General features: G+C 41.6%; 1 protein-coding gene and 2 long non-coding RNA genes across 6 annotated transcripts in view; 2 read left to right on the top strand and 1 right to left on the bottom strand.

The window, feature by feature from the left end:
• The first annotated feature begins 2,904 nt into the window (after nt 1-2,904).
• Nucleotides 2,905-7,841, top strand: LOC147193441 (uncharacterized). Its single transcript, XR_015102995.1, has 4 exons — nt 2,905-5,643; nt 5,748-5,879; nt 5,949-6,026; nt 6,879-7,841. It is a non-coding gene; the product is annotated as an uncharacterized LOC147193441 (long non-coding RNA).
• A 7,064-nt stretch (nt 7,842-14,905) lies between these two features.
• LOC147193440 (uncharacterized) lies at nt 14,906-16,823 on the bottom strand. The gene is made up of 2 exons (XR_015102994.1): nt 16,296-16,823; nt 14,906-15,925 (listed from the first exon to the last, which is right to left on the bottom strand). It is a non-coding gene; the product is annotated as an uncharacterized LOC147193440 (long non-coding RNA).
• Nucleotides 16,824-16,908: 85 nt separating this feature from the next.
• hlcs (holocarboxylase synthetase (biotin-(proprionyl-CoA-carboxylase (ATP-hydrolysing)) ligase)) overlaps nt 16,909-25,641 on the top strand; it is a 68,954-nt gene continuing 60,221 nt past the window's right edge. For 2 of the 4 annotated variants that reach the window (XM_086130473.1, XM_086130472.1), the window contains exons 1-2: nt 16,912-17,281; nt 22,213-22,341. In XM_086130473.1, coding sequence (XP_085986599.1) covers nt 17,039-17,281; nt 22,213-22,341 — 372 coding nt within the window. In that variant the 5' untranslated portion in view covers nt 16,912-17,038. Of the gene's footprint in view, nt 17,282-22,212; nt 22,342-25,641 lie in introns of all 4 variants that reach the window. The other 2 variants (XR_015102991.1, XM_086130475.1) reach the window with 2 other exon arrangements.

Here is a 25,641-nt window from a genome sequence, read left to right as displayed (position 1 = left end):
GGAAACTAATCTCTTTTCGTCAATGGACGCTCCAGCTTCGTGTTTGCTTTCAAAACTTAGCTTGTAGCAGACGTGTGCACATTTTCAGCATGACGTCTCTGATCCACTGGTGAAAGGGCACTTTGATCCTCTCCTCTTTCATCTATAACTGCTTCAGACAACAAAGTGTATGCAGAAAAGTGGTGAAGATTGCACGACTGTCTGTGTCCTATGTGTTGTGTTGTGTTATTTTTGTTATTTTGACTTCAAAATGGCGTCGCGAGAGTGGCTGCCTTTCCAGCAGCTCCTATATTTTGTTGTTCTACTTCTTCCTTTCATAACTTTGCTGCTGTGAATTGGGAATTTCTCCATTGCGAGACTAATAAAGGTTTTCTTAATGACTCGCTGTTGCAACCCCTGAAAAGGGACAAGCCGAAAGGAGAAGAAGAAGATATATATACATATAAAAAATATATACATATAATTTTTTTTTTTTTTACTGTGGCAGCCACTCTTCTGTTCACTTGCACCAGGAGAACTGTGGTGACAGAACGTAGTTGAGCACCAGCAGAGTGTGAACGTGCGAGTGCTTAAATAATGCAACCTTTATGAAGAGTCTTTGGGTCTCCAGAAAAGCGGCATATACAGTAAAACTGATGCACAACAATAAAAACCCATGCAGTGACTGCTGCGATGTACTATGTTTTTGTAGAAATTATGAGCAGCAACCGCTGCGAAGTCTCTATTGTTTTTGTAGAAAAGATCAGGGCCCGAGCAGTGACTGCTGCAAGGTCCCTATTGTTTTATTTTACTTTTTTAGGTATTATTCTTAAGATTAGTGTGCGAGCAGCAACCGCTCCGAGGTCCCCGTTGTTTTTGTAGAATTGATTGTTGTTATTAAACTTTGCATTTCATATTTCTTTCAAGGAAATGCTTCATAACTACCATGCAAAAATCCCAAACTTCACGTTTATAAATAGTTGCGATCTGAGGACATCTATATCAGTCTTCCTCAACTGGCGGACCGCGATCCACGACCGGACCGCCGACCTCCTCTCTCCAAACCTCCTCTGTCCGGACCCTCGGCAAATTGTATAAAATAATAAATTATAAAGTGATTTTTACGTTATACATTTTATATTTTTGGACTATAATCTGCGCATTACCGCGATCGCTTGTTAAAATTATCCATTGTATTCTTTGCGTGCACTAACAGATGTATTGCAGAGGACCGCAGCAGCGCGACTGTGTGTGTATAATGTTTGACGAACTGGAGACCCTGGCTGAGCAGGGCATGTCGGCGATAACGATGCGCTGATTGGCTCCTCTGAACTTAAGGTGTGCCCATACATAAGCGTCACACATTCAAAATGGATGATTGTGTCAGGAAACAGACGCATGCGTGACGCCACAGTGTGCTCACAGCTTCAGCCCAGGAGAGCCGCACACAGACAATTAGACAAGACGAATCGCGGGAGGTTTCGATTGTGTGCAGTTTTGCTCCCATCTACCCGGGGGATCTTTGCAGCTGTTTAACAGCAGAACACCGCAACATGGTAAATGAACATCACAATGGCGTCCTCAAATAATATTTGCATGCCTCAGACATTGCATTCACCTTCAGTGGAAGAACAGCACTGCACATTCCTGTGCTCCCTTGTGTCAGTATTTAAAATGGTTCTTAACTCCTCTTCTGATATATTTTTCAGTGATTTCAGCGGGGATGTGAAAAGGGGAATTGTACAAATGAAAAGGATATTTTTGTTTTCATGTGTAATATTTATTTTGGTAAAATTAGTATTTTGTTTTGTTTTTGTTAAATTAAGGGAAAAAAAGACAACTACTGTTTAACAAAGTTAAAGTAAAAATGTCTTATTTCCCTAAAAGGGCTATTTCTATTATTAAGCAGGCACAACTTAACAAAATAAAAGAGGTCCTGTGCCTCAACACAATACCTCTCATTATTTGCTGTGTACTGGCAAAGTGAATAACTGTTATTTTCATGCACCCCATTATTGGTTGGTTGTGAGGAATGTTGTTTTGTATAAGCTTGGCTTGACCATACTAAATGGGCATATAGCCCTGCTCCCCATGACCGCCGTGCATGGGATCGGACCTTGGTCTTATAAAAAAAAAAACAAAGTGGACCGACAGCATTTCTAGTTGAGGACCACTGATCTATATGATAATGGAGGGTGTTCATAAAATCTCTTTACAAATAAAACTATTTAGGCACTTTGAAATTTCACTCCCTTTATCCAACACTGTCGCTGTCTTCATAAATTTCTTGAGTCATGCACGAAGTGAAGGGCGCGACGGTAGCTCTATTTCATACTTTGTTCTGTAGTTTCGTTCAGTCTGAACATCCGATTTTGTCCTAATAAACCAGGACACACACTGTGCGTTTAATCAACACTGATTAACCGATAAAACCAGGGGTGTCAAACTAATTTCACATGGTGGGCCACATACGGCCTCGGTAGATGTCAAGTGGGCCGGACCATTAAAATGATACCATACTTTGCTATAAATAACCAAAACAATATGTCTTTCCTTTGTTTTGGTATAATGAAACACAAGAACATTAGGAAAATGTTGAAATTTAATGAACATATCTTTTACAAAACATTTCATGAACCACCTTACATTTCCTTTGACAATTTACTTTTTTTTAAATTCTGTATCCCCCCTACAGAATTTATTTTGTGATTTCCTCGCTTGATTTTCTGTTTCGATGCATTATTTTCAATTTTTGTAGTTTCATTGAAGTAATCGTTAGTATACGTTTTTCGGTGGCGGTCTTGAACGCCTCTCGAGTCGAACGGACGAAAGCACAGAGATAGACAAAGACGTACCTGTATTTTTTGAGACTGTTTTAAAAAATTAACACCAGAGCTCTTCTTTTTTCGGAGCTGCAACACATACTTATTTAATAAAGCAGCGACACAGTTTACTGAACCAACAGCAAGTTATAACATTGGAAGCAGGTCTCCTGGAAGGCGCCATCTTGGAGTCGACGTATTACCATAATGACCATACAAAAGACGCACCGGATTTTAAGGCGCTTGGTGAGCTTTTAAGAAAATTGAAGACTTTTTGGCGCGCCCATTAGTGCGGAAAATACAGTACTTTATATATAATATATATATGTAGCTTCATTTACTGGTGAGAAGAAATATACTGGCCCATGAAATGAATCCTACTGAAATTTTGTCAGAAAAGAGCCTCTGCCAAATATTGTGAGTTTTCAGCAGAGGGTGTAACCTTTACAGTGGCGCAAAGTCTGATTATTTACCGTGATAATCAAAGCTGCTGAAACTTGACTCACATGATCAGATACATGTAAGATTTCTCACATTTGATGATAGTCGAAGCCTGGAGACATCGGAACATATTTTTCTTGGTAGTGGTAGCTCTACCTATTGGCTAAAGGAAATATGTACTTTAGTCTGATATTTTTCCCCAACCATGTAAACCAGGTCAACATATTTGCTTGGACGTGTGTTCAGGCCTTTTTTGACCGAACATCTACTTTTCTAGGGCGGAGGGTGAGCGGCCGGAGGGCAGAGGACGCTGAAGGAAACAAGCTTGAGGAGGGAAACATGAAAGGTGGGGTGGACGTTCATAGACGCAGGGAGGTCCAGACGGAGGGAGGAGGGATTAATGATCTTAGAAATTGTGAAGGGACCCACAAACCGGGGAGCGAGTTTAACTAGACTCAGCATGAAGGGGAAGATCACATGACGACAATCAGACTTTCTGTACAACCTGGTACTCAGGAGCGGGAGAAAGATGGCTGTCAGCGAGCCGTTTGTTTCTCTCAGCAGTACGAGCAAGGCCCGCCCTGACGGACTTCCAAACCACCCAGATTCTGCGGACACGATCCCTGACAGCAGGGACCGCGACCTCCCCCCCTGGTCAGGGAACAAAGGAGTCTGGAAGCCATAGCACACCATGAAGGGTGACATACCTGTAGCTGAGCAGCAGAGGGAGTTGTGGGCATATTCAACCCAAGGAAGGAATGAACTCCAAGGCACGGGATGGTGTGCAACAATGCAGCGTAAAGGTGCTTCCATGTCCATTGAAGTCAAGATGGCGCCCGAGTAGGCAGCCGTCAGCAAGTGCTCTCATGAGCCTTGCTTTTTTTTGTTGTTTTTGTGTTTGTTTTGTCACTTTGTGTTGTTTACGTCGTGTGGAAATGATGTGGACTTTTTTCAGCATTTTTTGGCCACGACATTCATCAAGGAGGAGACTCTGTGCTTGGTGGTTGCGCCTTCTCGGCAGCATGGGTATACCGGCACTGTTTTTGACTGGGAGGAATGTCGGCGCATTTGACTGTCGTTGCTGGACAGTCCGGGGCGCTTGTGTCTTGCGCCTGTAATGGGCAGCATTTTTCACAGCCCCGCTTTGTTCAGCGGAGAGATCGGTGCTGTTGAACGGTCTGCGGCTGGATGGATGTAAGTCTTGAGGAGCCAACGATGAGAAGAAAGGAGCGTTAGCGCGGAGCGCCGATGCGGATTTGGAACTGGGAGTCGCGGCTTGGAGTTTGAAGCGGATTACGTGGGACAGGAGAAGTGAACTCATCTCTTTTCGTCAATGGACGTTACAGCTTCGTGTTTGCTTTCAAAACTTAGCTTGTAGCAGACGTGTGCACATTTTCAGCATGACGTCTCTGATCCACTGGTGAAAGGACACTTTGATCCTCTCCTCTTTCATCTACAACTGCTTCAGACAACGTGTATGCAGAAAAGTGGTGAAGATTGCACGACTGTCTGTGTCCAATGTGTTGTGTTGTGTTATTTTGACTTCAAAATGGCGTCGCGAGAGTGGCTGCCTTTCCAGCAGCTCCTATATTTTGTTGTTCTACTTCTTCCTTTCATAACTTTGCTGCTGTGAATTGGGAATTTCTCCATTGCGAGACTAATAAAGGTTTTCTTATGTCCTGGTTGCACAGTCTGGCCGTTGGACTGCGGATGGTACCCTGAGGAGAAGCTAAGTAGTGATGGGTCCAGCGACACCGATGCGTTGACGTATGCGTCGGGCTCACAGAGCAATCCACGTGTCGGTGCGTGTGCTGCTTCATTACATCACGTGATTGACACGTGAACTGCACCGGCGCAGTCTAGACTGCGTCGGCTGCGTCGACACAGTCCAGACTGCTTGGCACAGTCCAGGCTGCGTCACTCAGTCCAGGGGACGTCGACTCAGTGCATGGGGCGTTGACGCAGCGAAAGCCCGCCACACAGTGTTTATAAGGAAGTGCGTCTAGCAACGCGATGCCACCTGCCGAAACAAGCCAGACCTCACTCTCGCTCGCCTGTCGAAGTTCGTGGCACAGACTTCGTGCCTTGCCTATTATGGAGCAGAGACGCAAATCATCACCGTGTGGGACCATTTTGATCTCCTGGACAATAAGGTATTTATTTATTCAAATCTCCTTCTGTCACCAAGCGCCTCTCAGATTATTGACATGTGTTGTACCATTCTAATTCAAATTCATTTCAAGGTAACTCTTAGTTACTTTTATTCACATTTCATTGCAGGTGAAATGTCGAATTTGCCAGGTCGAATTGTCATATGCCAACAAAAGCACCTCCACCATGCTGAGGCATTATCGGGCCAAGCATGAGAATGAAGTTCGCGATAAACCCAGGATTACGCCAGGTATACAAACGATCTCTTATCTTTTCACGGTTGCTATGTTGATGATTAATTGACAATCAGTAATTATTGTTGGTTGACTCTCCACTACATGTTTGACAATCAAGCTTCCAGGAAGCAGGTGCTTGATCAGGCACTGCTGAACTTCATTATCAAGGACTGCCAGCATTGTGGAGAGTGAAGGGTTCAAGGAACTGATTCAGGTCCTTGAACCCTCATATGTTTTGCCGACAAGAAAGGTCAGTGTGAAAATTCCATAAAATAGTAGATGAATCACATATAATGTTTGCTTTTGGTTTAATTTTCAGACCATCAAGAAAATGGTGGCCGACAAATACAAGGAGGAACGGGATAAAGTGAAAATGGAAGTACAGCAAGCTGTGGCAGTGAGTATATCAACTGACATGTGGACCTCTGTGAACATGGAGGCCTACTTGGCACTCACCTGTCACTACATTAATGCAAAATGCAGTTGTGTTCATCAGTGTTGGGAGTACAATATTTTCCACAGAATTACACTGCTGACAATTTGGCCTGGGTCAAAAGGGGCATGATGGAGGACTGGGCCATAACCAACAAAGTAAAGTGTCTTGTGACTGACGCAGCACCAAACATGATCGCATCCGCTAGACACCTCTAAATATGCCACTCAATTTGCATTGCACACAGTCTTAATTTATTAGTTAGAAAATCATGCGATCAGATCCCTGCACTTACAGACATTAGGAACAAAGCTTGGCACATTGTCACATTTTTCCGTTCAAGCACTACAGCCAAGGGGAAGCTTGCTCAGGTGCAGCAACAGATGGGACGTTCAACCCTGAAACTCATCAATGAGGTGCCAACATGCTGGAACAGTACCTATGAAATGCTGTCAAGGCTGCATGGTGAGAGGGAACCAGTGTGGGTATCTCCCTAAAGACAGATTTGGCTCCACTGACAGCTGATGAGTTCACCCTCATAGGATAAGCACTACTAGTGCTTTCTCCATTCCATCAAGTTACAGTGGAGTTGTCTGAGGAGAGGCAAGTGTCACGTTCAAAGGTCATCCCGATGATGAAAATGCTTTATCATCCACTTGAGCGCCACTCTTCAACCTTGCACACACAGCCAGTCATACAACTCCACGAACACCTCAAGCGTCGAGTCACAGACACTGCTTCCAGTTTGGAGTCTATGAGTGTGTTAACCTTAGCAACACTTCTAGACCCCAGATTCAAATCACTTGGATTCTGCAGTTTCTCCAGGTGCACGGAGGCTATATCCAGACTGCGGTCTGAGTGCATGCGTGTCATCGGGCGCACAATCGAGGCCCAGCCTGGACCATCATCGCAGCCCTCTGCAACTACATCAGGCATGTTGCTCATCGTTATTAGTTTGTTATTGGAAACTGTTATAATTGCCAATTTATAACAGTTTTTTAGGTGGTCTGTGGAGTCATCTGGATGATGAGGTGGGGAGACTGGGAAGAGGTGGTGCAACAGCAGATGCAATATCACAGTGTGTCAGTGTGTCGACACGCCTCATGAGGCCTCATGGACCCATCACTAGAAGCTAGCCGTTGCGCCCGCTGCCTAGCAAAACTACTTCCATACGTGAGAGCTAAACTAAGGGCCAACAAAACACTGAGAAAATTAAATTCAGAACAAAAGTACTGAAAACAACAAGAATCCAAAGTGACAAACAAAAAACAATGGCTAAGGCTAACTCAAAAACAAGGTGAAAGCAATACAAACAAAATTCCATGGCAAGAACACACAAACACTAACCAACAGTAACAGTGACCCGACACTGAGCGGTCGGGCCGGGAGTCCTTTTAAAAGAAAACCTAATGACATGATGACCAACAGGTGTGTCACTGTAGGAGGAGCTCTACAGAGCCACCTGTTGGTCCCAAACCAATCAACAGTGACATTTAGGATGCTAAGTGTGCAGTGTGCACTAACCCAAAAAATATGAACATACACACAGACACACAAATGTTTTGGATTGGTTTATTTTTTTCCCGCTACACCCCATGCGATCAACTTGGGACCAGTCCGTGAGCTACCGGTCGATCGCGATCATGATGTTAAAACACAGCATTTGTGATTTTTTTGGAGAAACACTTTTGTCGTGGCAACGCACAGTTCTCCAATCAAGCCATGCTAATTTTGAGGGTATAAGCATGCACAAAAACTCATGAAATTGTGCACATCAAGCCTGGCAAAATATCAAGATTTATTATGATATTGTGCAATTAAAAAAAAAAAACACCTCACGAGTGACCCCGAGAATTCTTTTTAAAAGCAGCCCATGTTGTACGTTTCACCTAAACGTTTGAAAATTTTGTGGTACAATTAACAGCCCAAGACCTACAAAAAAGTCTTTTGGAGCCTTATGGTAAACCTAATAGGAAGTATACAAAGTTCTCCATTTAGAATTGTCTAAGATTTGGTGTCACCCTGACAACAAGAGCTGCTTGACCCACATGATCATACCTTATGAGAATTTCACACGAGGCCTGAAGTCATCTACAAGCATATTTTTATCGTAGTGGTAGTGCCACCAACTGACAAAAGAAAATGTGTTTTATTCACTAATGTTTTTCTCTCAGCGTTTAGCCAGATTTACCTCATATTTGCTTGGAAGAGTGTTTAGGCCTTCATGATGTCGCAAAACGAAGTTTGTGTTTCGCGAAAAGCTGTTTCCATAGTAGTCCACTCTTTGCCAAGACAACATTACTTTTAAGTGGCTGAACATGTACGAAAACTTGTGAATTTTTGTGAATACATCAGACCGAGCGACAGCATCAATATTCCATCCATCCATCCATTTTCCGAACCGCTTGATCCTCACTAGGGTCGCGGGGGGTGCTGGAGCCTATCCCAGCCATCTCCGGGCAGTAGGCGGGGGACACCCTGAATCAGTTGCCAGCCAATCGCAGGGCACACAGAGACGAACAACCATCCACGCCCACACTCACACCTAGGGACAATTTAGAGCGACCAATCAGCCTGCCATGCATGTTTTTGGAACGTGGGAGGAAACCGGAGCACCCGGAGAAAACCCACGCAGGCCCGGGGAGAACATGCAAACTCCACACAGGGAGGCCGGAGCTGGAATCGAACCCGGTACCTCTGCACTGTGAAGCCGACGTGCTAACCACTGGACTACCGGGCCGCCCGCATCAATATTTAATTAGATTAATGTGAACAACCAACATGTTTAGAGATGTCACATTGAAGAACTTATCCTTGAGATTTCAACAGTTGGTCTTGAAACTATGGGTGCGTCATCTAAAGAAAATTGAAATATAAAATAAAACTAAGCCTTTTTACTTAGTCTAACAGTGTTGCCGTGGCAACACACTGTTTGATCAGGAAACTGATACTAATTTTGATGGTCTTAACCTCAGTGCTGAAACTTGGCATACACGTCATGTTTGGCAAAATATTTATTGATTTGATTTTGTGTATTGTGCTGTTGAAAAAAATGGCTCAGTTGTGCCCTCAACACTTCTTTTCACAAAATCATCCAAATCTGAAACAATGGTCCTCAGCCCAAAAAGAGTGGCGTGCCCTCATCGAGTCGGGAAAGAGATCTTGCCCCAAGTGGAGGAGTTTAAGTATCTTGGGGTCTTGTTCATGAGTGAGGGGGAGGGAGTGGGACATAAACAGGCGGATTGGTGCAGCGTCTGTTGTGATGCAGTGGTCTGCTGTGGTGAAGAAGGAGCTGATCCCAAAAGGTGAAGCTCTCAATTTACCAGTCCATCTACGTTCCCACCTTCACCTATGGTCACGAGCTATGGGTCGCGACCGAAAGAACAAGAACCAGGATAGATGCGGCCGAAATGAATTTTTCCGTATGGTCATGAGTTGTGGGTCATTACCTAAAGACCAAGATCCCAGATACAAGCGGTCTCCAAGGAAGAGACCGGTCTACTCTCACCTATGGTCATGAGTTGTGGGTCGTTACCTAAAGACCAAGATCATGAGTAAAGACCAAGATCCCAGATACAAGCGGTCTCCTTGGAGAGTAACTGTACAGATACCGTCATGTTCCGTATTCGGCAGCAGGTGGCACACGTTCATTTCTGCCGGCTGCACACCTGCTGCCTATTTGTCAGTGATTGCACCTGCTATATCTAGGCCACAGGTGTCAAACTCAGGTCCGGGAGGGCCGCTGTCCTGCATGTTTTCCCAAGTCTCCCTGTTGCAACACACCTGATTCAAATGAACAGGTTCAATGTCAGGCTTGCGCAGCGCTTGCTGATGATCTGATCATTTGAATCAGGTGTGTTGCAACAGGGAGACTTGCAAAACATGCAGGACAGCAACCCTTCAGGACCTGAGTTTGACACCTATGATCTAGGCCAGTGGTCCTCAACTAGAAATGCTGTCGGTCCACTTTTTTTTTTTTTTATAAGACCAAGATCCGGTCCCATGCACGGCGGTCATGGGGAGCAGGGCTATATGCCAATTTAGTATGGTCAAGCCAAGCTTATACAAATCAACACTCCTCACAACCAACCAATAATGGGGTGCATGAAAATAACAATTATTCACTTTGCCAGTACACAGCAAATAATGAGAGGTATTGTGTTGAGGCAGAGGAACTATTTTATTTTGTTAAGTTGTGCCTGCTTAATAATAGAAATAGCCCTTTTAGGGAAATGACATTTTTACTTTAACTTTGTTAAACAGTAGTTGTCTTTTTCCCCCTTAATTTAACAAAAGCAAAACAAAATACTCATTTTACCAAAATAAATACTAAACATGAAAACACAAATATCCTTTTCATTTGTACAATTCCCCTTTTCACATCCCCTCTGAAATCACTGAAAAATATATCAGAAGAGGAGTTAAGAACCATTTTAAATACTGACACAAGGGAGCACAGGAATGTGCAGTGCTGTTCTTCCACTACAGGTGAATGCAATGTCTGAGGCATGCAAATATTATTTGAGGACGCCATTGGGATGTTCATTTACCATGTTGCGGTGTTCTGCTGTTAAACAGCTGCAAAGATCCCCGGGTAGACGGGAGCAAAACTGCACACAATCGAAACCTCCCGCGATTCGTCTTGTCTAATTGTCTGTGTGCGGCTCTCCTGTGCTGAAGCTGTGAGCACACTGTGGCGTCGCGCATGCGTCTGTTTCCTGACACAATCATCCATTTTGAATGCGTGACGCTTATGTATGGGCACACCTTAAGTTCAGAGGAGCCAATCAGCGCATCGTATATGCTGACGCTTATGTATGGGCACACCTTAAGTTCAGAGAAGCCAATCAGCGCATCGTTATCGCCGACATGCCCTGCTCAGCCAGGGTCTCCAGTTCGTCAAACATTATACACACACAGTCGCGCTGCTGCGGTCCTCTGCAATACATCTGTTAGTGCACGCAAAGAATACAACGGATAATTTTAACAAGCGATCGCGGTAATGCGCAGATTATAGTCCAAAAATAGAAAATGTATAACGTAAAAAGCACTTTATAATTTTTTATTTTATACAATTTGCCGAGGGTCCGGACAGAGGAGGTCGGCGGTCCGGTCGTGGATCGCGGTCCGCCAGTTGAGGAAGACGGATCTAGGCGCTCCGGCGGTCGACTCATTGCCGGAGTATTGCATGCCGTGCCACTGCTGTTGCCCATATTCGCAAATTATTGTTCGATTACCATTTACTGTTGGTTACATTTTCTTCTTCCCATAGGGAATTAGGCTAAGCGCCTACGTGTACTAATAATTGCTTATTCGTATTTCCTTGCCGTTTTCTGCAAGCGTTTTCTGTTGTTGCGTTTCCTTATTTTCCTGGTTCTCGTTTTTACCAGCGCTTTCTGTTATTTATTAGACGGTGTTTTTTGTTTATGTAACCCGGATTATGGCATGAGGCAATGGGGAGTGGACTTAACCAAAATCTATATTGACTAAAAGAGTAGCGTCGTTAAAATTTGCTTAATTAAACAGAACTGAATATTGCCATGGCCCGAACGAATCAGGGCACAGAATACTAGTGGGGTGTCAGCGAATGAGAGGTGCCGTTTTTCACCTTCGTGACGTCACGAACGTGCGGCGCAACCTATCTCGCTCTTTTTTCTGACGGGACCTGAACGCGAACGGACGTATTCTTCGACTGTTGTAAATAAGTGTTTCGGAAGAAAGAGAGAGTCATTCTACGCAACCTCGAGCACTGTGCCTGGCTAACGTAGCCGTTAGCTTTCCGTACCGCTGGGATATCGCCGACCGTATAACGTCGTCGGAGTCTCATTCGACATTCTTCTGGCCGGGTCTTTTGTGGAGTTCTAATTGAGGACAGCGCTGGGATTAGCGTGCCTTCAGTGGAGTGGATTCCATTACGGTGCCCTGACTTCTACCAAGTGCTGGAAAAGGGGGTACAGTGGTGGTGGCGAGCCAACCAAAGAACATACAGTATATTACATTTGATGAACTTTATTTTATTTTATTTGTGTTGGTGATGTTTAGAAGAATTTATTTTGTACGACAGGAGTTGACAAGAACATTTTGTGCTTAGTTATTTCATTCAGATTGAAAGAAAAAAAGAAACTCACACCGGTGTTGAGAAAGGTGATCACCAATTATTTTGCTTGAAGGAAAGGTCAACTAAGAGGTTGAGACTAAATTGGATTTATTTACCTTTTTGTCACTGTGTTTGTCGTGATAATTTTGTTGTCACGTGTTTATGTTTGATATAAAAGGTAATTGTTTTACAACTGTTGTCTTGTTTCTTTGCCCATGCCACCCCCTCAATGGTGACATCATTGGCTCCAGTGAATCGAACCTAGTGTCCCCTTACTGGTCCAAGTAGAAACCCGTTGTCTGCCCCAGAGTGTTTCATCATCTCTAGCAATTATAAAACAGACGTAGCCCGTGTTACATTTACAATAAATGTTATTGTTCAGACGAAGTCCTTGTCGGTGTCTGCTATTTCGGGGATCCACTTATTTCCCTTTTCCTGCTTCGTGCGTAACGTGACAGATACAAGCGGTCTCCAAGGACACAGAAAACAAGGATCTGGGATCTTGGTCTTTAGGTAACGACCCACAACTTATGACCATAGGTGAGAGTAGGAATGTAGATTGACCAATATATTGAGATGCACAGTTGAGCCTCAACTCCTCCACATTGAGAGGAGCCAGATGAGGTGGCTCGGGCATCTCTTGAGGATGCCTCCTGGACACCTACCTGGTGACGTGTTCCGGGCTTGTCCCACCCGCAGGAGGCCCTGGGGATGACCCCAGGACACATTGGAGATACGATGTCTCCTGGCTGGAATTGCATTGGGATCCTTCTGGAAGAGTTGGAAGACATGGCTGGGGAGAAGTAATTTGAATTTGAATTTGACTTTTATTTGGTCTCCCGTAGGAGAAGCTTGTCTCGGAGGACAGGGCCACTGTGCTGCTACATACATTGAGCAAAAACGTACACCTACACTACACAACATAAATTGGACAATTACATACAATACAAGACAATGTATACTCTACACACATTGGACACTACATTACAGTCATATGCACACTGGACTTTGATGCTGAAGCTGCTGCCTCAGTGACCAGACCTCAGATAAGTGGTAGAAATTGAATGGATGGATGGATGGATGGATAGATACACCGTGTAGCTCCAAAGTAACAAAACCAGGGCACGGTTTCAAAATGATGGGTGTTTAATAGTGTCTTTGGGGTTGTCTTTGTACACCAACACCGTGAAAACTGTTGGTAAAATAAAATACATTCAGCAATTTACAATACAGAAACAATATACGAAGCTAATCCAAAATGTGGGCTAAAGCTAACCTCATTGACCTAACCTATTGCCACTTCGGAGGTCTTGGGCAACAAAAAATACACTTTCGATTTCTACATCACAAATACAACGATTACAGTCAGATCTTACATTAAGTTTCATATACACAACCAAATAAATCAGAAAATACCTTTAACAGATAGCAAACAGTCCTTGTAGCTGCTGCTCTTCGTACGTCTTGTCTGTACGTGCCTGGGCATAAACCACCTTACCACAGCGCAAGTCTCGCGATAACATCGAAATAACGAAACTTAATTTTATAAAATAAATATTTCACAATGTGAATACATAATGTACATAAAACAAATACAAAATGTCCTTTTTGCTTTGAGGTTGAAACAAAATATTGTTCATATCCAACTAAACAATTCTGATGACACTTACACACCGTATTTAGGACTGCACGACTGTCCGTGTTTTATGTTATGTGTTGTGTTTATTATTTTACTTGATGTTAACTGTTTTGTTAAGCGCTTTGTTACAGCTGCCGCTGTTGTGAAAGCGCTATATAAATCAGCATGTATTGTATTGTATTGTATAGAACAGTGGTGTCAAACGTACGGCCCGCGGGCCGAATCCGACCCGCAAAGGAGTTTAATCCGGCCCGCGAGATGGTTGTGTAAAAAGGGGTGTCAAACATACGGCCCGTGGGCCAAAACCGTCCCGCAAGGAGGTTCAATCAGGCCAGCAGGATAATTTAAAGGTGAAAAAAATGCATAAAAGACACAGAATTAATATTTTTTAATAAGGTGCAATTCATTGGGTATCCACTAGGGGACACTGTTTTGATCAGAGAAGAAGACAACAGCAGCCTCAGTCCGTCACTGAGACAGACCCATGACAGCAGACGCTATCTCTCACATTTACACATTTAATAGCACTCTTCTTAGTTTGTAAGGTGTCGGCAGGGATTACATTTAGATTTTATATGCACATGTAAATGGTTTAAAACTTATTTTCTTTATAAATCTTGTTTAATCTTAAAGTGCATTACTATATTTTTCAATACCAATTACTTGTTAAAGTTTGTACAATCAGTGGGATCAGTTGCAATGCATATATGTGAATGATAAAAGTAAATTGTCGAAGGAAATGTAAGGTGGTTCACGAAATGTTTTGTTAAAGATATGTTCATTAAATTTCAACATTTTCCTAATGTTCTTGTGCTTCATTATACCAAAACAAAGGAGAGACATATTGTTTTGGTTATTTATAGTAAAGTATGGTATCATTATAATGGTCCGGCCCACTTGACATCTACCGAGGCCGTATGTGGCCCACCATGTGAAATGAGTTTGACACCCCTGGTATAGAAGTTGAAGACCTCAAGTAAGACAAATTTTCATATATTGGTGTTTAAAAGTGGTCTTTCACAGTATGACCCCCCCACACCAAAAAAGGTCTAAAATACTGTCACAGTTGTTCACTCAGACAGTTGAACAAACAGACTCAGGAAGAGATTGTCTTTTCTGCCGGCAGGAGGCGCAGTTTTCTACGAAGCCACTCCATGTGCGCTTACCAACTGACACCCGACCCCTGCAACCTCTGCCGGCCTTTTTATTGATTGTGTATGCAAATTACAAGTGATATATCAGAAAAACACTCCCTTCTTATATGTCACACCACTCAAACCAGCCCACCGATAGGCCCCTCAGAGGCCAAAACATCTCTCGGTCCAAACAATGGACACCTTCTTACTTCAATGGGTAGATTTCACATGAATTGAGACACTGTAACAAGCCGAAGACATGTTATGCCTCCCGAAGATGAACCTTCCTGCCAACATTATCAGTTAATGAGGACTTGGCTTTATTCACCTCAAGTTGCCCTTTTTTCTGTGTGCTCCATTGTGTACAAGTTGTGAGAACATACCGTTCGAGGTCAAGCATATACTGAAATGAAACTTTAAAACATGATAATATTAAGTTCGTCTTTCTGCATCAAATACCTTCCAATCAATGATTTTTCATGAGTAAACTATTAACAGCAAATACCTAATATTTTGGAGTTGTCAAGAGATTCTGTGGTCAGGTTGCAAGATTTTCAGAAATTAGATTTAATGTGACACGGAAGGAGCCTGCTCACATCTGATCTGAGAAATGTAGTAAACGCACTATCATATGTATACAAAAAAACCCCACCTAGTGATGGACATTAATATGTAAATTTACTTGAATGCTGTCCTGGTCTGCTAAGCAATTTTTGAATACTGTACTTTATATACTAAATTTCATTGCATTTCAAAAATGAATATCCATTTTGGACTTTGCAACATTTCTAGCTACGATGTTAATTACTTGTTGGCTTTTCGTCAGTGGTGTGTTTTCAACTTTTTTTGTGCAATTGGCCACACAACACAACTAACCACAGTAATATCTATCTATGACGAGGTCACAACTATGATGGTCTCGAGCTCCACGTCGCTGCCGCCTCAAGAACACCAGACACTAGGATGTGGCTTTTCTCTCTTTTTTTATTGCCTGCAACACAGTATGGGGGGAGGGATAGGTGAAGTCACGGGGCTTTTCAGTCTCAAAAATAACCTGTCACTTCCCTGGTAGCTCTGCCTGAACTAAACATCATCCATAAGAAAACTAAATGCACAACAAAACAAAATATCCAACATAGGTGATCGTATATTAACTATTTACAAAAAAGGGGGGAAAAAAACACACTTCCACTGGTATTTACGTGATGCCGCTGAACGCATCACATGCAGCAGAACGGCTGCGCAATGTACAATAATGGCGGCCGCGACGAACCGCGCGGGTACGCCAGCCACACTAATAGCCAAATGAAAGATGACACGAAAAACTATATACAGTACAACCAAAAGGAAAGAAGCATTACCTGCAACACAGTATGGCAGGAGGGATAGGTGAAGTCACGGGGCTTTTCAGTCTCAAAAATAACTGCGCAACAAAAAAACACCTGTTAACTCAATGGATAAAAACTTTCATTCGACAAACTTAAATTAAATGACGACACAAAAAGCAATGTGGACTCGGAACAAATCAGGGAACTAATTAAATACACTGCACCGTAGAAAAAGGAAAAACAAAGTGACATATTGTAATTAAACTAGAAATGAATCCGGACCGTCAATGACTTCCCTGGTAGCTCGGCCTGAACTACGACGGGAAGCTGGTACCATACTGTGCGCTGTTGCGTCACTGCCGTCATAATTTAATAAACGCATTATATCACTCCGTTACATATCTATCTATCTATCTATCTATCTATCTATCTATCTATCTATCTATCTATCTATCTATCTATCTATCTATCTATCTATCTATCTATCTATCTATCTATCTATCTATCTATCTATCTATCTGTCATGTATTACACGTCTCCTTTTGATTAATACCACGTTTTTCCAAGTACACACCGTTTACAAAAGCCTTTTTATTTTGTCCTCGTATGTATGCCGTAGTTTGTGATCAAGGATGTGGATGTGCTGCGCATGCGCAAGGCATATCGTTCCTTGGTGCGATTGGTAGGTTGATATCTCCTTGAATTTTTTTTTCGAGGCAAAGTTATGCTATTATCAACAATGACACTTTGTACTGTACATAGAGACAGTTTTTAGAATGTTGATAACATTGTGTTACGTTTATTTGTGGGTGCGTTTCCACAAATGTTATTCAAGGCTAATTCGCAACAGACTTTCAACGCTGAAAACAAACAGAACCCTTAGGTTCACCCGGAGTTCCCGTTCGTCCTCGTTATCTGTCCTGCCGACGACACCTCATTCAGTCCCTCCATGCCCGGACTCGGCCGAGGACATTTTTTTGCAGCTGGGAGACAAGTCAGTTACAGTAGCTGAACTCAAGGTAATTTTTTATGACGCTATCGACCCAGCTATCAAAAGTATACATGTCTATTTCACTGCGGTCAAGCCAGCCTCCACTCGCAAAATCGAAGTCAAGTGAGCCGCCACTGCTATTGTCAGTGCTCTGCATTACGGTAGTCTGCCGCCAGCGAGCGGCGTTGGCCACCTTCTTCAACGTCATTTGTTTGGGTTAAAAGAAATTAATAAAAATATAAAATAAGTAATTTCTTGGCTGTCCGGTAAAGATTCACCGAGGAAGAACAAGAACTCTCCGAACAGCACCAATAAGCGTTCTCAAGTGGAGATAGAAAATAAAGTCAATGGTAATTCTACATCAATTTCACCTGATATTAAAAAAAAAAATCACTAGAAAAATCAATCTGGGTGATCGCGCAACCACACCAGGTTGTCGACACTAGGGCACGCCAGGTATACAACCACAGTACTGGCATTCAGATCGAATGTTCCATTACCAATTAAAATGCCTCTCAAATATGACATTTTGAGCTCCTCTCCTTGACCTGATTTCTGAGAAGTTGATCTGAACGCCTAACATGTTGACATTTTCAACTGTTTTTAAAAAATTCTTAAAAATTTAATCTTTATCCCGTGAGCGCTGTAGGTCTGGGAATAACTACAGCACTCCGGCTATCCAACCCGACCACCCTCGTCCGAATCTGATGTTGCATTTGGGAATAAAAGGCCTCCAAAAAGGGAAAATATGACCTGGGTTCCGACATGTTGGCCTGAACGCCCAACATGTTGACCTTTTTGACCGTTTTTTTAAAAATTATTAAAAATTGAAGCCTAGTTATCCCTCAACCAGACCCGATGTGTGTACCATCTGTAAAAAGTAATATGGTTATTGTGGAGATGGATAAACAAATTCCTGTGACCTGGTTAGGTTATTTTATGAACAGACTGACATGAGTGTAATTTCTTCATCTGGACATTAAATTATTACAATACGATACAAAAAAGCCTTTTAACCAGAGGTGATTGCAATAAGACTGCAATGGGAGCTCAGCTGCCTGATAAGTGATTTAATACATGTGTGTACAAATGTGTCCATGTCATTGACTTAATATGCGCTACAACGTGCTCAACTTTTGTTCCGAATCAATTTCTTTTATTCCTGGTTACGACACGACACTCTTCTCATTCATTCCTGCAGCTTCACTCTGATTTAAAATGTGTGGATGCTGAGCGTCTACGCGCGGACGTTGGGCGTCGGGAGAGTTCACATAGGTTGTCCCAATGCATTGAAACGAGACGAGTCATTGGATAAATGCTGGTTTTGTCCTGCTCATTGGACGCTCAGCGTCTCTGGGAGTCTGTGGACAGTGGGTGTTTATTGGCTGACGCTCAGCTTTTCTGCTTGATTGGATGATCTGTCTGAGGCTGAATCTCTTTTTGATTGAACGTGAAATGAGCCAATCACCGATCTTTTGGTGTCGGCATCAGTGGGAGCATATTCCAATTCTCATTCTGTTCTGAGTTGAACTGGAGACTTCTTCTCATCATAGCAACACACTCTTTGTTGAAAACGACTACCGACATATTAATCTTTTATTTCAGGTGGGTTTTATTGTAGTTCACACATCACAGATCATTTTCTTGAATAGGAACGGAGAGTAGAATTCACATATAAATAAACTGACACATTTTCTGTTGGTCGAAATTGAGCCTTTACACTGAGCCTTTACACTCCTTTACACTGCTTTCGACATCCACACAAACACACAAATTTATACACATTTACAAATTTATTTACACAATGTTACACTCATGTACATATTCATTATGTCCATATACACACACACACTCGGATATATATAGATGAAGTTCTCCCAGGTGTCCAATTCACACTCATGGCTCACATACAATGCATGACCAATTCCCCGTTTTCGCCTTTGCCAAGTTAATCACGGTCATTCCAAGGCATTGCTCGTGATACCACCTTTCACATTCGTCACACTATCTATTTAAAGGGAAAAAATAAACAAACACACAGCATTATAAAACAACATAAGCAAAATTTTGTATAGGGCATCTTTCAACCAGAATAACTCTAAGTTGTTTTTACAACTCAACATACAACATATTTCTTTTTTTCTGACTTGAACTAGTCAAATTTCAACAGTGTATGCAAACCATCGTAATGGGAAAATATATATTCATTTTCAGCAAATTTGCATTGTAGCGTTTGTTAGAATAGACATAACAGAAACATGGATGAAGGAGTCAGATGTAAAAAAGAGAAATAAAAAACAGGGTGCGATTTTCTGGATGAATGTGAAGGCGTGAAAAACGTGTTGAGTCTCTTGGCCGCCGTCAACATGTCAGAAATAAGGTAATCTTGCCACATTTCAGAGGCCTTTTATTCCACAATGCAACATCGGATTTGGACGAAAGTGGCTGGGTTGGATAGCGGGAGTGCTGTAGTTATCCCCAGACGTAGAAACCTCACGGGATAACAAAAATTCAGATTTTAGGAATTTTTTTAAAATGGTCGAAAATGTCAACATTTTAGGCATTCAGGCCAACTTGTCGGAAATAAGGTCATCTTGCCACATTTCAGAGGCCTTTTATTCCCAAATACAACATCAGATTCGGACGAGGGTGGTCAGGTTGGATAGCGGAAGTGCTGTAGTTATCCCCAGACCTAGAGTCCTCACGGCATAACAAAGATTCAATTTTAAAACTTATTTTTAAAACGGTCGAAAATGTCAACATGTTAGGTGTTCAGATCAACTTGTCAGAAATCAGGTCAATAAGGAGAGGACCTGAAAATGTCATATTTGAGAGGCATTTTAATTGGTAATGGAACATTTGATCTGAATGCCAGTACTGTGGTTGTACACCTGGCGTGCCCTAGTGTCGACAACCCGGTGTGGTTGCGCGATCACCCAGATTGATTTTTTTAATGATTTTTTTTTTTTTAATATCAGGTGAAATTGATGTAGAATTACCATTGACTTTATTTTCTATCTCCACTTGAGAACGCTTATTGGTGCTGTTCTGAGAGTTCTTGTTCTTCCTCGGTGAATCTTTACCCGACAGCCAAAAAATTACTTATTTTATATTTTTATTAATTTCTTTTAACCCAAACAAATGACGTTTGTGCATGAGTGGAGGCGCTTTTATTTTGAAGGTGATCAACGCCGCTCGCTGGCGACAGATTACCGTAATGCACAGTGTTGACAATCGCAGTGGCGGCTCACTTGACTTCGACTTCAGAGGCTGGCTTGACCGCAGTTCTATTTCATGGTTTTGCCGGTATGTCTGTGGAGTAACTCAAAGGTATTTTTGTGAGACTACGAAAACAGTATAAATGTCTCTTTCATGCTTTGAGCGCCATATTCTTCTCTGAATATAAAGTAAGTGATGAATGAGCAGTCAAGCTGAAGAAATTGTCAACGTCCGTTCATTTTATCCGCCATTTTACTGAGGTCACGCCAGCATCCACTCGCAAAGTTGAAATCAAGCCAGCCGCCACAGTGATTGTTAATACTGTACTGTGCATTACGGTCACCTGCCGCCAGTGACCGGCGTTGGCCACCTTCAAAATAAAAGATATCCAACTCATGCATCCGCGTCAATAGTTTGTATTTAAAATAATGTTATCAAATAACTTCTCAGCGGCCAGGCAACGACGAGTTCACGCAGGGAGAATGAAAACTGTCTCAGAATAGGTTCTGAAGCTGAGATAGAAACAAAAGTTATTTAACTCTGCATCAATGACTAAAATTACACCTGATTTAAAAAAAAAAAGTCATTAAATGAATTTCCGTAATCCCGGAACCAGACTAGGTATAGGCAACAGTACTTAACCCCAGTCATCCAACGATAATTCAGTGATCCCTCGCTATTTCGCAGTTCGTTTATCGCGGATTCGGTGCATCGCGGATTTTTTCAAACATATTCATAATTTTTTATTTTTTTCTATATACATGGAGTACAGTACTGTATATGTTGCTCTATGTGACTCGCTGTTGTTTTGCAGCTTCTCCCGGACTGTTTGCGGACTTAAAAAAAAAAAAAATATATATATATATATATATATATATATATTTTTTTTTTTAACCTGTATATGTTAATTGGTCGCTACTTCGTGGATTTTCGTTTATCGCGGGTGGTTTTGGCCCCCATTAACTGCGATAAACGAGGGATTACTGTACTTTAATTACTTTGTTACATTTCAAAATAAAGGTCTCTGTAATGTGCAACTTTGACCTTTACACTTGAAATAAAAAAAAAATCATTTAAAAAAATCTGATTTTGTTACCTCGCAATCAGACCAGTTCTAGGGCAAACTAGGCCACCCAAAGCACTCGTAAAAATATTATATTGCATTTCTAATAAAGCCCTCTGAAATCTGCAATTCTGACCTTTACGCATGATTTTTCAAAAATCATTAAAAATTTAATTTTCGATATTGTGCAATCAGACTACTTCTATGGCACGCTAGGCCACCTCATGTTTTCAACCAAAGTGTTATCATTCAATTCTGATGTTGCATATCACAATAAAAGGCCACTCAAATCTGACAGTTTGACCTTTACACCTGATTTGAAAAAAAAATTGTTATCCCAGAAACAGACCACGTCTAGTGCACATCGGGCCTCCCCAGGTATCCAACCAAATATACTTTCAGATCTGATGTTGCATTTCAAAATAAAAGGCTTATGAAATATGAAATTTTGACCTTTTCACCTGAATTTTAAACAATCATTTTCATATCATATTCATATTCTGCAACCTGTCCACTTCTGGCGCACACGTTGCTCCCCATAATGTTAGTGCGCCAATTCCCATATTCCCTTTGTGTTCCACCACTATTGCCTTGAATCGACAAAGCAGTATTTCATTTTCATACCTGTTGTTTAAAATCCCAATGTGCTTGTTCTGTGTTTTTTGTTCTGTCCCTAGGTATGTGATGACAGAATCAAATGGAACATCTTATCGGGGTCACCCATTGCTTGTGGTCCTCCAATCGACAACATTTCATTCATGATCGAAGCTGCTGGACACAATGAAGGCCACAGGACACCAAACAGTGTAGGCACTACATGCTGTTTTATAACTGTTAAAATTTAATTTTGTGGGCAAAATGTGACACCTTAATAAACATTTTTGGGATTTGGAAAAATATAGATGAAAGGTACTTCTCTGCAAGAGTCTCAGAGGCAATCTCATGATTTGAAAATTCATGTCAACAATTTTACAATGATTCTCAATGTTGACTGAGAATACCATGTATCGAGCAACCCTCTTCATATATCTGCAAATTGTTATGACAGCTGATTTACTTAATTAATGCAGTCTTAGAATCTATACTTAATAGGGCTGAAATGGTTCCTCGAGTAATTCCAAACTGCTTGAGTCATTTTTTTTCTGCCTCGAGCACCTATCTATTTACATGTATATTGTCAAGAAGGCCAAGTTTAAAATAATCCTTATTTACCAAATAATATATGGGCAGAAACTTTCATTTTGAAGTTGTAACACTGGCAGGCTGTTGCTGCCTAACTGCTTACTTGACTCTCTTCCGGGACTTTTTGGGAAGTCATACACAGTCAAACCTCGGTTTTCGAACGTCTCTGTTCTCGACCAAATCGGTTTTCGACCAAAAATTTGGGGGTTTTTTTATGCCTCGGATTACGACCGAAAATTGGTTCTCGACCAAACTGAGCGCACTTGAATGCACCACTCGACTCCTCTTGCCTTCCTTACATGAGGAAGTGACGCTTCCTTGGGTAGACGAGGAAGTGACGCTTCCTCGTGTTGCGTTCCATTGTGAGCAGACGTGTTCAATAAAGCTTTAAAAAAAAGCATCCAATGTGAGCGGACGTGTTCAATAAAGATTTATTTTAAAAAGCATCGTGTTTGTTGACATCTACGCAAATCGGACTGTTATTCCTGCATTGTGTATGAGCCAATCATGGCACCAAATGAAGCAAGCGGAAGTCGTAAAGCTGGTGAAAAAAAGAGGAAAATAGTGCGCAAAACCATTGAATTTAAGAAAGATTTGATTGCGAAATATGAATCAGGTGTTGGTTAAGGAGTTCAGCATGCCGAAATCGATGATCAGCAGCATCCCAAAAAAGAAATACCATCTTAGTCACTGATGTGGCTAAAGGATCTCGTTTGTTTAGCAAACAAAGGCCATATATATTAGAGGAAGTGGAGAAACTTTTGCTTATTTTCATAAATGAAAAAAAGCTGGCAGGGGACAGTCTTAGCCAAGATACGATTTGTGGCAAAGCAAGACAATTGTATTGAGATTTGATTTAAAAAAAATATATATATCCTAGTATTGCTCCTGAAGAGTTTGATTTTAAAGCAAGCAAGCAAGGTTCGAAAAGTTTAGGAAAAGAAGTGGGATACACTCCGTGATTCGTCATGGGGAGGCAGCCAGTTCAGACAACGAAGCTTGCGTTTGAAAATCTCCAAGGCCGTGGAATATCTTCCCCAGCAAACTTTTAATATGGATGAGACTGGACTTGTGTGGATAAAGAGGTGCAGAAAATGGATGGAGGGATGTTACCTCGTACCGTAGCGTTGGGTTGCAGAGAGAGAGTCCATAGTTACAGCCATGACTTTAGGGTTTATTAGTTCAAGGTGTAAAATAGTGTAATCTACAATTGTCAAGATGAGTGAGAGAGAGAGAGAGAGTTGTTACTTGAATTTTTATGTTACTATGTTAATGTTTCTGTTAAAATTGTTAAAAAAATAAAACACAAAATATTTGAACAGTTTGTTTGTACAGTATTTTACATATTACCTGCTCTCATATTACACGTGTATACAGTTTATGGTGTAAAATAGTTAAAAAATGCTTTCAAAAAAGTTGTTTTCTCGACATATAACCGATTAAAATTTATTACATTGATTATAATGGGAAACCTGGTTTCGGTTTTCGAACAGCCTTCTGGAACGGATTATGGTCGAAAACCGAGGTATGACTGTATTGCTGTCACAAACTGTTGCTACCGTAGACAACAGCACAACATCGTCTTGCAATAATCTTCAATCGCTAATTAAGGCTGCTAAAAAACACCAAATTACACTGACACTGTGTTGCGGGCATTCAAGTCCTACGAGCAGCACTAGCAGTGCTCAAGTTAATAGACGTAAATAACTGCACACTTTGATGTTGACAGCTTGATACAGTCGCCGTTCGTGCTGATCACCTTTTTAATGAAGCAGGCTTACCCAAGTGTGTTCTTTTAGCCACAAAATCGCCACTGTGTTTCTGACGTCACTGTGTCTTATAGGCCAAAATTTATGGGGAGAGATTTATTTAAATTCCCACACTGTTTCAAGGGAGGAAAATACTTTGCTGCTATGCATAATTTAAGGTTAGATGTAAAATGTTGATGATCTAAAAATCAAAACCTGTTGGTCGTTTATTATTAATAACTAATAATGCATTCAAACTAATCACCAAAATTATCTCAGAGCACGATATTAAAAAAAAACTTTAACCAGCAAAACAAAAATATATAAAATAATTTGTGCTTTTTTTTTTTAAATCAAAGATGATGTCTGGATTAATGGCTACAATGAGCACGTTTTGCAATGCACAGCTTTTCGAAAGCGAGGTTTGAAGCAGGACAGCAACTCTCAGCTCCTCCTCAATGGGACCTGTATTTTAGTTTACTGAAGTAGCAGTCACAAAGTGGCATGATTGTTGGCAATATTCGGCATGTTTTCGCTGAAAAGAACTCAAGCAGCTTCTCAGCGTGATTGGGGTGTCATGTCTTTAAGTGACGCCTTAATTTATTTGGCTTCATGCTGTCCGCTACCAAATTTTTTAGACAAAGTAAGCATATCGATCTTCCCTTGTCTGCCACCGCAGGCACATTGAAGCCTAGCTCTACATACGCCTCGTCATATTTCCTCCCTGAGAATGCTCCCTGCGCAAACTCTGCCAATGAGAGCGCCACTGTCCCCGAACGTAGTGGAGGTGCAACTGCAAGTTATTTTAGGACAGTAAAAAAAATTAAAAGAGCATGTTCCCCGAGGTCAAACGCGCCCCCCCTGACGGAGCCCAGGGGCGCGCCCCACTATTTGAGAAACACTGCTTTAAAGGATTTGTCAAGATGATTCTTGACTCAACAAACGCACGACTTGATAGTTTTTCTCGGGAAGTACAAGAACTTAAAACCAGTATCAATTTCATCCAGAAGGAGGTAGATGACATTAAAAAACAGCTAATGAATTAAACCGACCACGGTAAAAACATGCAGACTGAAATATATAAAATATGTGACAGTCTGTTAATATTAACTGATAAGATGGATTACTAAGAGGGACAATCAAAAAGAAACAACTTAATAATTGATGGAATTGAGG

This window comes from Hippocampus guttulatus, chromosome 15 (assembly GCF_054856545.1).
Source record: "Hippocampus guttulatus isolate MCC_2025c chromosome 15, RoL_Hgut_1.0, whole genome shotgun sequence".
In the NCBI taxonomy this organism is placed as follows: domain Eukaryota; kingdom Metazoa; phylum Chordata; class Actinopteri; order Syngnathiformes; family Syngnathidae; genus Hippocampus; species Hippocampus guttulatus.
This window is presented reverse-complemented; position numbering and strand designations above follow the sequence as displayed.